This window comes from Cannabis sativa, chromosome 2 (genome assembly GCF_029168945.1).
Source record: "Cannabis sativa cultivar Pink pepper isolate KNU-18-1 chromosome 2, ASM2916894v1, whole genome shotgun sequence".
In the NCBI taxonomy this organism is placed as follows: Eukaryota; Viridiplantae; Streptophyta; class Magnoliopsida; order Rosales; family Cannabaceae; genus Cannabis; species Cannabis sativa.
In genome coordinates this window covers 5,526,087-5,538,818 of record NC_083602.1, presented here as the reverse complement: position 1 = coordinate 5,538,818, position 12,732 = coordinate 5,526,087, and the positions used below count along the sequence as shown (strand labels likewise).

The 12,732-nt window shown below is 35.6% G+C and overlaps 1 protein-coding gene across 1 annotated transcript; it reads right to left on the bottom strand.

Annotated features, from left to right (window-relative positions):
* Positions 1-2,550: 2,550 nt before the first annotated feature.
* On the bottom strand, positions 2,551-5,494 carry LOC133034083 (uncharacterized). Its single transcript, XM_061109101.1, has 3 exons — positions 5,428-5,494; positions 3,848-4,308; positions 2,551-3,590 (listed from the first exon to the last, which is right to left on the bottom strand). Exons 1-3 carry the CDS (start codon positions 5,492-5,494, stop codon positions 3,504-3,506), a joined length of 615 nt encoding a protein of 204 aa, XP_060965084.1. The 3' UTR covers positions 2,551-3,503.
* Positions 5,495-12,732: the final 7,238 nt, after the last annotated feature.

Here is a 12,732-nt window from a genome sequence, read left to right as displayed (position 1 = left end):
AAAGGGAAAGAACACTTTGTTTGCAAGCTAAACAAGTCCTTGTATGGGCTAAAGCAAGCTCCAAGAGCTTGGTTCGAAAAATTGAGAAGCACATTACTGAACTGGAATTTCAGAAATTGCAAAGCTGACACTTCTCTGTTTTTCTACAAGCACGGAGCTGTGATTATTATGGTGTTGATCTACGTTGATGACATCATAGTAACAGGGAATAACAGCAGCAAGATGAAAAGTTTCATTGATACTCTCAACAAAAAATTCATTTTGAAGGATCTCGGCCACCTACATTACTTCTTGGGCATTGAAGTTTTCAGAGATGCAACAGGCCTTTATCTAACACAGACAAAGTACATTGAAGATCTATTGAGGAAGACTAACTTCACCAACTTAAAACCGTGCCCTACACCAGCTATTGCAGGCAAACCAATGTCTATAACTGATGGAGAACTGCTGCAAAACCCGACTGCTTACAGGAGCATAATTGGTGGCTTGCAATACTTATGCCACACAAGACCTGATATTTCATACGCCGTCAACAAACTTAGTCAGTTCCTAAAGGCACCAACAACAACTCACTGGAGTGGGGCAAAGAGGGTATTGAGATATCTTAAAGGCACAATGAACAAGGGGCTGCATATAAGTTGTGATGAGCCTCTCAACATCACAGGTTACTCAGATGCAGATTGGGCATGTTGCCCCGATGATAGAAAGTCAGTAGCAGGGTACTGTGTGTACTTTGGAAACACCTTGGTGTCTTGGTCATCAAAGAAACAAGCTGTGGTTGCGAGGTCTAGCACTGAGTCAGAATATCGTGCATTAGCACATGTAGCAGCTGAAATTTCGTGGATTGAATCATTGCTGAAGGAAATTAGTTTTCCAACTCCTACAACCATTACTTGGTGTGATAATATGGGAGCTAGTGCCTTAGCATCCAACCCGGTCTTTCATGCTCGAACAAAGCACATAGAAGTCGATGTTCATTTTATCAGAGACAAGGTGTTAAACAAGCAACTCGACATCAGATACATTCCCTCTTCAGATCAAATAGCAGACTGCTTGACAAAAGGGTTATCTGCATCAAGATTCAACTTCTTAACTGACAAACTTGGAGTAACTGAGTCACCCCTGCGTTTGAGAGGGGATGTGAAGAAATGAATCCCAATGCTCTGCTGTCAATTCTGTTACTGGTGTGGTCCATTCAATGGACAGGTGTCATCTCAGCATTATTGCTGATTCCCTATGATTGAGCCGTTAGGATTTTAATGATGAGATAATGATTGTACACAGAATATTCTCTCCTTTCTGTTATACCTTTTTACCAGCTGTACACGAGACCTTTTGGTGCTCATTTCCTGTAATTGCCTAATGGTCTAAGTCTATAAATAGAAATGATATCCTCAGCATTAATTGTGCTGAGCTTTACAATCTTATTTCCTTTTAGAAATTTAACTTTACAAACTTACAATCCCTCCTACAAAGTTTACAACATGCATGAGATCTTGAATTGTAAATGCATGGAATAAATGATATGAAAAATTACTAATTAATTAGAAAGTGTCACATTAATATGATATTGAGCACCTTAAAATGCTTAGTAATAATGTTCTTACAATTAACCGAGATATAATTTTAGTAAATTAGTAAATGATATATTTGGTGTAATTATATTTATCAATAAAAGTTATGTCATGTGTCATATTTTACTAAGGTGGTCATGTTCTCATATTTGTTTGATTAAATTTAACAATATGAATATGTTATTGGTTTTTATCTAATGGATCTTATTATAATGAATATTGTTTTAGCAGTGCTTAATGTTTTTTAAACACTACTACAAAAACCTCATTTAGAGGCAGTTTTTAAGCTCTTTCAGCGTCGGTTTTGGCGAAATTCCCGACGCACTTCAGGGTGATGCTAAAGGATTTTTAAAAACTGACGCTATTTATACCCCTATGACGTCGGTTATTATCTAGGAACCGACGCCATAGGGGTATATATGGCGTCAGTTCCTGCAAATAACCGACGCCATAAGTGGCGTAGGAACCGACGCCAAAAACGAGCATTTTTCAATTTTTTTAGTTTTATATAATTTATTTTAATTATATATTTATTAATTTATATATATGATTTTATTTAATTTAAATTACATATTTATTTTTTAAAATGTAAATTAAATATTATTTAAATTAATATTAAAATTGGCTAAAATACATAATTTCATTTCATAAAAGTAATTAAATATTATACAAACATTAATGTAGAATTAGTCCAAAATATTAATAAGTTAATAAATCTAACTACAAGTTAATGTAAAAAAATTACATACAGAAGAAAAATTGTTGGGCTTTTCCACCTCAATCGTCATCGTGAATCAGCGCCATCAATCATTCTATCCACTTTCGCTGTAATGGTAACAATTCAGTTTTTGGATCGTATTGCCTCTTACCTCCAAACTGTTAAAAAAATTAAAAATTTATATTAGTTGATATATATGTATATTATATATTTTTTTATTATAATAAATACTATAATCAATATTATAACTTATAGCTTTTTGATCTTGTATGTAACGGTTGGGGTTTGCACGTGCGACGATGTCAGTCATGTATTTCAAAACATAAAAACCATATTCTTGGCTTTTAGGTTGTCTTGGACAATTTGCTAGTGAAATTCCTTGCCACGGGCCAAGATACTCATGTGCGTCCCCTATATATCTGAATACACTGTTTTGAAAAATTATATTAGCATTTCAATTCATTAGTTAATTTAAATTTGTTACATAAGAAGTCATTAAATTATTACCTTCCGATCATTTGAGTAATTTCTTCGGGAATTAGGCGACCACGTATAGGGTCTAAATGGATAATCTTCTTTGGCGTAACCACCTCTAGCGTCCAATACGCACTACAAAATTATTTTGGAATATAAGTAAGATAGTATAAAAATAATTTGAAGTCATAATATAGAAATGAACAATTAGCACTAAAGAATTAAATAGAGTTTACCCGATATTCCAAGGAATAAAGAACATTTGGTGGTTGTTATTCATCAATGATAACCAATCAGCCAATCGTCTTCCCGCATCGTCAAAAGACTGACTCTTCTCTTCATCGGTTTTCCCATGCACTACGAGAAGCTCTGGGTCGTAAAACTTAAAAAATTTTCTCATACCGTTGGTGCTCTCCCAGATGTGCCTGCCAAAAAAAAATTGTTAAGTATTAGTGTGTTATAATAATTTGACTAGAATTTGATATATAAGGTTAATTAGATTAAAGAAGAGTATACATCATTCCAAACATCATTCACTGGTTGCCGATGAAGTCACACGTAGCAACCTGCTGCAAATCCTCTCAAGATAACGTGATCTGGGTACGCGGTGCTATGAATCCTCGGGGTACAGGAATTGTGATTATATCACGTTTATCTTTGAGGTTCAGGAATTCAACAACCATCCATTTTAGCAATTTAGGGATCAAGTTCATCTTCTTTTCCAAGAACAATTCATCTTACCGTGCACCATCGCCTTGTGGAGAAAGCATCAGAGATTTTCCCTTCGATGCATCACGTCTTGAATGCGGTTGAGCGAGTGGACCCTAAAAAAAACAGAACATAATATATCAAATTTTATCCAAATTCTACCGAAATTTCGGCAGCATAATGGTTGTAATTGAATGCCCCAAAAAAAACTAAATATGCCTGCATAACGACAAATAACACATATATAATAGTAGTTTGTTCATCCATATCCCACCGCAGCACATATATTCGCAGAACCTACTTCACTATGGTTGAATATTGGAGATATTCAAACTCCACTAATCATTAATAATTAATTTATAAGAGAAGTTACCTCGGATGTTAGAATTAAGTGTTTAGGCCAAGGAAGGAACATCTGTGATACGTCCCTAACATATCTGCACCCTTCAATTGGGATCGGGATTTCAGCGTCCTCTTGCAGCATTTCCGAAACCAGAATCCGGGCATGTGAATCATCGTAGTTCGTGCAGTGAATAGTGATTTTACCAACATGCTCGTACAAATACGCTCGGGCCACAATATTGTCGATGTTGTCAGAGCAGAGATGTACTTGTCGATTAAGGGCCGCATGGTCATCGAAATTGTACAGGAGACCTTCGTCGTTGAGAGAAATAAACTCCTCAGCATAAGTTTGTGGTTGTCCCTCATCCTCACGAGCGTATGGTTGTGGAACATACGCCTCACCAGCTACCTCTCCTTCTTCCTCTTGTTCGGCAGCGTTTCTCTTTTGCTTAAGGGATTGGACTTCGACATTTAATTTCTCAATCTCCTTTGCTTAACATCAGACAATTCCCTTTTCTTCCTGCCGAACAGTTTAGATGCCCTGGTCAGGAACCTGCAAATCATAAAATGCAAATTAGCTACGATTTTATTTGTGTAAGTAAATAAATAACATTTCAAGTAATAGCATACCCAACAGTCCTGACACGTCCAGGATGCTCTGGTGTCCCGAGCGCCTGCGTCAGGATATCGTTCTGGCCCTAGACCTAAAGGCCTACATTGTAGTAGTGAAATGTAATATTTTGTAATTAATTAGTAATATATTTTAAAATTTATTATATTAAATTATATGAGACTAAATACTTAATTTTATGAATAGCGATATTAATATACAGAAAAAAGTATTAGGTACCAATAGTACATTTTAACGTTTTCCTATTATAACAGTGCTATGATTTATGAATCTTATGGTTATAGCGGTTCCAAGTTGGTTGAGACTAATTAAATCTTATGTGGATTTATTTTTCAGATTTAAGAAAATTTTGGCTGTAGTTGAGTATATATCATATTAGACTTGGTTATATAAGTTAATTCTCCAAGCGCAGGGTATAAAGATAGTGGAATTTTGTAGTCAATGGTAGAATAGTGACATATGAATGTTCATTATTTTTATTTTAGCTAAGATTCAAAAATTAGTTATGTGATAAATATTATTTAGTGTAAGGTCATAATTTTTAGTTTTACTATTTATTATAATATAATTATTGGTAAATATTTATTGAGATTTTTCAAAACTAAATATTTGAGAACTAAAAAAATAATAAAATGTAAAAATAAAGAGATGGAAATTTTTTATGTGATTTAGATATTAATTAACTTTAGTCCACGAGTCAGTCTATTAGCCTTTTAGAGCATTTTTGATGTGTTCACGGTGTTTATAGGCTAAGTGGCAGGTATGGACATGTCCATGAACCGCCTAGGGTTTCTGCTAAAAGTTCATTAATAGGGTAAATTATTACATGTGAAGTGAGAGCTCAATGTTGGGTCTGTTGGAAACCATTGTGCCCGTGCGTGCTGCAGCAGGACAATGGGGACCATTTGTACTATATGGACACGTGTCATTAAAAAATTTAGCATTAAAAGTAGAGGCCACATATCGCCCAAAGCTTTCACCTTTAAAAGTAGAGTTGTCTATAATATCCGTATGTTTAAAAAGTGGTGGAGGTGTGCACACTACCATGCTTGGACACATGGGACAATATTTGATTTTGCATCAGAAAAAGTATAACAACCACTTGGTGACCTGACTTGTATCAAAGGTAAACGTCCACGACACTCCTGGGCGGTCGACATCTGTATTACACCATTCGAGTACGCATCCGGATATCAGCTAGGAAGGCTTCCATATTTGGACCCTCCGGGTCCGAGAGAGACTAAGCACCTTCCGCGTCCGGGAAGCTAGGACAGGACGAAGTGGACTTCCATGTATTTTTTAGTCTTTGCTTGCTCTTGGATCCACGAGGTTTCTCTGAGACAGGGTTGTAATGGAGGATTTTAATTAGAGAAATTATGAGGCTAATTCCTTTCTTTAAATGCCACGTGTGACGTGCTTAAAAACACGAATAACATTTACCCCCAAGCTTTCGGGACTCTATGAGGTCCGAGAGCTTGCAATTTTTTTAAGTTTCTTGGAGATAAGTTCTTGACACGTGGTAACTGTTGGGATCGTCGATGCACCTCGTGAGTTGTCACCAAGTAAAAAGGCCATAAAATGAAGGTACTACGAGCGTGACACACATACAACGCCTTTAATGTAATTGTTGACAACACATGCATGTCGGGGGTGCCTTTCTTAGGAGGAGTGGAAATGATGGTAGGACGATTAAAATGACCCCTCTTTTAATGCATACGGTACTCGAGGCATGCAATGGTGAATAATAAACACTGGGAACGAGTTTTAAATGCCATTTTTTCAACTTCCCATCCATCAGATCAAAATGTGCTTTTTGGATGAAGAAATCTGGGTCGTCCATTTCAAACCGCAAGGATCCTAACCGAGGTATAAATAGGCTCACCCAATTCATTTCTTCTTTTTCATCACTTCAGACTTTCAGACTCCCCATTTTTGAATTTTCAAGCCAGATGCTCCCATCTTCCAGAAAACTTACTTCTCACTATCGTTTCCAAACAATGAATGCAAGAAGTCTTTGACTGCTTGATTCAAATCTTTCTAAACCTCAGTTCAGCCTATTTTCCAGAAGCAGGGTCATTGAATCTCGAATCGTCCCACACCCAGTCAGATGAAAGCTTCGATGCTCAGGTCGGCTACAATTGTGTAATCGACTGGGTTCAACATTTTTAGGCAGATTTCCATGACAACCACTCTTTTACTACTCATACTACAAGTAAGTATCTCGATGCTTTGTTGATTATTTGCTATTTTGTATCTGAGATATAAATTCTAAGTTCAAGCTAGGTCTAGGATGTCGTGGATGTTTGAATAGTGAAGTGTTGCCCCTAGAGTTTTATTTTAGGGTAGGATTATGTGGAAAGCTGTGCAATCCCACGTCGCTTGAGGAAGGTCAAGTGGGATGATTCTGAGACTGTGTAGGTATGGGACTAAACAGTTGAAGAGGGCTTAAATGGATTGATTGGTACTACCTATATCAACAAGGTGTTGGGTTTTGTGCCCTAAATAAAACTCATTTCAACATAATCAGATTTACTAATTAATAAAGATCGGAAATCATTTTATGTTGCATAGTTCACATGATTTATTTCATGATTATATTTAATGTATAAATTCTATTAAGTCCAGAACGTATGTATTTGTTCATGATTATAGTGTTGTCAACACAGTGGAATATAATCATGATTGTATGTTCAAAAGTTTAATTCCCTGATTTATCAGTTCACTGGATTTAGACTGGCATGATAATCAGCGATAGGTATTCTTACACCTTGGATAAGTGTTATGTCCTTACCAGTATCGAATGTATGGAGTATACATTGGAAAGGACCGATATTGATCTTAGATAAGATATCATAAACTTACCGTTATATCTTTCTAAGTCAATATCAATGGTTGATCTTAGGTCTATGGATCTTAATCCTGACATGGTTAGGTTTGATCTCAAGAGTGTTATTTGTGTTCTTTGATTTGTTAGTTAAGCCTACCTTTTGGTCTGGGTGATACGTACATTTTGAGAACATGATAGTACAATTGAGTGGGAGCGCTATACATAGATATGGAATCTATAACTTCTATAAGTTCTTAGAAGTGAAACGATGATTTCCTTCGAGCTTGGCTGAAGAGAGATAAATGATTGAGATCTCATTTCAGTAATTATATTAGTTTACTGAAATATCATTTATAGGTAGCTAAGTATTTTAAGGATAAAATACATTGAAGGGTAGAACGGTAAATTTATCCCTATTCAGTGTAGATCATCTATGGAGGATCCTTGGGTATTAGGATTGTAGCAATGGATAATCATAACGTATTCATATCATGGTACATATAGAGCATTCTATATAACTGAGAGTGTATTCAATTCCAAAGCTATAGTGGAGCAAGGCGGAATTAATAAGTTGAGAATTTACTTGGTGAATTCTAGATTTACTTATTGAAAGCTCGGTTATATAGGCCCATGGTCCCCTCACTAGTTGAGATAATACTGCTTGTAGACTCAGTCAATTGATTTTAATTAATCAATTATAATTCTAAAATTAGACTATGTCTTATTTAAGAATTTTCACTAAGAAAGGGCTTAATTGTGAAGAAAAGAGGCTTTGGGGTCAATTTGTTAATTAAGAGACTTTGCATGGTCAAATTAATAAATTACATAAATGAAAATAATATTTAGTAATTAATTATAATTATTAAATAAATAATTTTGGCATTTATAGGATTGAATTGGAAAATATGGTATTATTCAAAAGAAGAATAAGTGGTTGAAATAAAGTGACAAAATTGTAACTAGAAAGTGGTCCACTTATGTGTACGACACTTAAGTTTATTTAGCCCAATATTTTATTTATTTTAAATCCATATAATTCAACCCCATGCCCTAGTTGAAACACTATAAAAGGAACATGATACTGTTGGGTTTTATGCCCTAAATAAAACTCATTTCATATAATCAGATTTACTTATTAATAAAGATCAGAAATAACATTTTATGTTGCATGGTTCACATGATTTATTTCATGATTATAGGTATATAATGTATGAATTCTTTTTAAGTCCAGAACATATGAGTTGGTTAAAGATTATAGTGTTGTCAGCACAGTGGAATATAATCTTTATTATATGTTCAAAAGTTGATTCCCTGATTTGTCAGAACACTGGATTTAGACTGACATGGTATAATCAGCGATAGGTATTCTTACAACTTGGAAAAGTGTTATGTCCTTTCCAGGACATTGGCAAAGTTTACCAGTATCGAATGCATGGAGTATGCATTGGAATGGACCGATATTGAACTTTGAATTAGATTTTGAAACTTACCGTAAACATCTATTCAATTCAATATCAACTGTTGATCCTAGATCACATGATCGAAATCCTGATATGGTTAGGCTCAATCTCAAGAGTGTTATTCATGTTCTTTGATTTGTTAGTTAAGCCTAGTTTTGTATCAAGGTGATACGTACATTTTGGGAACACGGTAATGCAATTGAGTGGGGGAGCGCTAACATAAATATGGAATCTATAGCTTCTATTTGGCAAATAGAAGTAAAGGATGATTTCCTTCGAGCTTAACCAAACGAAGATAAATGGTGGAGATCTCATTTTACTTAGGTGAAATATCATTTATACAGGGTTAAGTGTTTTAAGGATAAAATACATTGTAGGGTGTTACGGTAATTTAATCCTGTACAGTGTAAATCATCTATATAGAGGATCATTGATCACATTAGGGTTATAACAATGGATAACTAATGACGTGTCTATATCGTGGAACATATAGAGCGTTTCTATATGACTGAGAGTGCAATTCCAAGTTCTAAGTGTGGATTCAATGAGGAATTAATAAGTTAGGGAATTTACTTGGTAAATTCGGTTCGACTTATTGGAAGCTCGGTTATATAGACCCATGGTCCCCATACTAGTTGAGGCCATACTGCTTGTAAGACTCAGTTAATTGATTTTAATTAATCAATTAAAATTCTAAAAGTTAGACTATGTCTACTTTATGAATTTTCACTAAGCAAGGGCGAAATTGTAAAGAAAAGAGATTTTAGGTTTATTTATTAATTAAGATATTTTATATGTCTAAATTAATAAATATATTAAATGGCAATATTATTTGATAATTATTTCCAAGTTATTAAATAATTACAATTGGCATTTAAAAGGTGAAATTGGAAAATTGGCATTTTTGAGAAAATGGGAATGGAAAATAACAAAATGGGAAAGTTGCAAAGTGAGGCCCAATACCCTTTGTATGACCGGCCCTTGCATAGGAAATTCCATTTGTAGTTTCCATTATTTTAATGTCATGCAATTCTAACCTAAACCTAGAGGGTTTTCTATAAATAGAAAGTGTTGGCTTGAGGAAACTATGACACACATCTTTGATCACTTTGTTTCTCTCAGAAAAAGCCTCACACGCCACCTTCTCTCTCTCTTTTCTTCTTTGTATTTTCGAATTCCCTCGAGTGATGAGTAGTGCCCACACACATCAAGTGGTATCTCAATCATAGTATGGAAGACTATGGAATTTCTGCATCAAAGAAGGAGAAAAGAAGATCCAGGTTCAGATCTTGGTGATGCTCTGCTACAGAAAGGAATCAAGGGCTAGAGATCTGAACGGAAGGAATCATATTATTCCGCTGCACCCACTGTAAGGTTTTCTAACTTTATATGTGTTTATTTTCATTGTTTTAGAATTCATATTAGGTTGTTAATCCAACATACTTGTTAGTAAATCTAGATCCTGGTAAAATAATTTCCAACAGATACTCTCACTCATCCAACCTTTGTCAACTTGACTATTCAACCAAACCTAGATGAGAGAGTTCCTTCTATAGAGATTTCACCTCTTTCATTGTTCTTCCATATTCAAATCTTTAGTGAATGAGTGACATGCACACACATAGCAAGTCAAGTACTCAATCATAGTGAGTAAGACAGTGGTAATCAAACCCGAAGGAGTGAAAGAGATCCAAGTTCAGATCTTGATAATGCTCTGTGACAGAAAGGAACCAAGGGCTAGAGATCTTGAATGGAAGGAGTCATATTATTTCGCTGCAATCAATGTAAGGTTTTCTTAACCCTTATGTGTCTATTTCATTGTTTTAGAGAATTCATATTTAGGATGTAAATTCAACATACTTGTTAGTAAATCTAGATCCTAATAAAATATTTCCAACACAAGGTGCATCTTGTTTTTCGGTAGCTCATCACGAAAGAACTCCATAATTAAGCGTGCTTGAGCTGGAGTAATTTCAGGATGGGTGACCTCTTGGAAAGTTTTCTTGGGAAGCGTGCGAGTGAGGACAAGGCACGCTAGAAACACTCGTGTTGGTCTGTAGGGTCAGTCATCAGTCCATGAAGCAGCCAGAGTGACATACTCGTGTATAAGAGCCATTCATTCCGTGGGTGTAAGGACCCAATGGAGGCTTGAAGAGGGGACGTTACAAAACCAGTGTATTATCTTCGCACACATGCATTTAGAGTTATAAGGAATTCGAGGGGATCTTACTTTCTAGATTTCTGCATTAATTAAACTTTGTTCTAGTAGTTTCTTGGGTTCTCAATCTATTGCTTTGAGTTGTCTAGGAAAAATATATTTTTAGGAGTGATAAGTCCAGCAGGGACCTCTCCAAGAAATTTTAGGGGAGGCGTTTCCCAATACCCAATTTGTCATTTGGATAGTAGGTTTCTAATTGCATGGCTTTCCTTTTCTTTTCATCTTTCTAGTGATGGATTTGAACTAGGAGTTCCATCTCGATGCGGTGGAAATCAAAGAGGACGCATCAGTTGTTGTGCTTGAGACCATCCCAGAGGCCACTCAGACAGAGGTTTCTATAGGGGAACCTCACTCGAATGTTGTCCTTGAGACCATCCTAGAGGCCACTCCGTCCAGGACACCAAAAAATAGAGAGGGAAAGGGAAGACCAAAGTTCCACCTCCTGCTTAAAAATTCAACAACTCCATCTGGGAGATGGGAGATGGACCAAAAGGAGAATTGGTTCCATTCATATGGGATGCTTGGAATGTATGCTGTAATGACCGCGTGTATCCACTGTCAAGGTCTTCCCCTTCCCAGACACATTTTCCTGTAGAGAACTCGATGATATTTAGCTAATGTCACCTACTGAACCAATCCCGAGAATACTGAAAAGAGGATCTATCTCCAGCCAAGTCTCATATGACTGAGTCAAATTCCCTATTTATTTTTAGACCATAGCCACTGGTTCTAAACATTGCTTACCCTCATGTCCTACCATCCCATAATTAAAACACCTAAATGGTGATCATTTATATTGAATTTGGAACTAGATTCTACCACCATTAAAGGGGAACGAGAATTCAGGATAAATCTTGGATCGAATGGAGATCAAGACCTTGAACCAAAAGTATCCATTGGCGGCCATTTTAGGAACATCAAGTTCTTGGACCGAAATCACCATTCCTGCCACACCTTCTAACCAAGCCAAATTATTCTTTGTCATTGAGGAAATAAGGAGGTTCTAAACCTGCCATTCGAAAGGGAACAACGATAATTTAAACCCCCAACATATTGCAATTTGCTCCATCCGTTCGAGAATCAAGAACCCATTTTGAAAGACTCATATCATTTTAGCTAACACACGATCCAATTGTTGTGGGCTCTTCCAAGAAAGTATGAGGAAAATTGCCTGATTTGTTTTCTCTTTGAACTTAAAATTCCATTCTTTCTTAGTGAATTTCCAGATTCGACATAGAATAGTTTTAAGAAGTGACTTATAGAAATTAATGCTTGGTACACAATCGACCAAGGAGGTAGAGTTTGCCTACAGCCGCCACACCCGAGTTATCAATCTCCCAATCGTCTTCTACCATGACATTCAAATTTTTTATTTTCTCCAAAAAGGTAGTACATCTCAGTCACACTGTAGGAGTTACACTAGAAGGCTCTTCGATGGAACAAGAGCATAACCCAAAAAGGTGGGGGATTCAGAGCAAGTGGAGGAATTCACACAGAGAAACAGGGGCAAACCCTAGCAGAGCTTTCTTGACTATTTTTCTTCGTATTGTGGATTTCGTTCTTTCTATTTTTTTATTTTATAATTTTTTTATACTTTTAATAAAAATATCAAATTTTGGATTAAATTTTATAATTGTACATCAAATGTAAATATATTACAAAAGTTTTTTTTACGCCAAATATACACAATTTTTACATTTCCAATTTTAACATTCTATTAGAGCAAATATTTTATAAGATGAATTATATTTTAATAAAATATAATGTTTCAATGGTTACA

Excerpts from the sequence above, each read along its gene's own strand:
- LOC133034083 (XM_061109101.1), bottom strand. The coding sequence starts at position 5,494 with ATGGTAGTGTGCACACCTCCACCACTTTTTAAACATACGGATATTATA. Across the intron at positions 4,309-5,427 it reads AGACAACTCTACTTTTAAAG|CAAAGGAGATTGAGAAATTA; the intron begins GTGAAAGCTTTG and ends TCTGATGTTAAG. Across the intron at positions 3,591-3,847 it reads ACTTAATTCTAACATCCGAG|GGTCCACTCGCTCAACCGCA; the intron begins GTAACTTCTCTT and ends TGTTTTTTTTAG.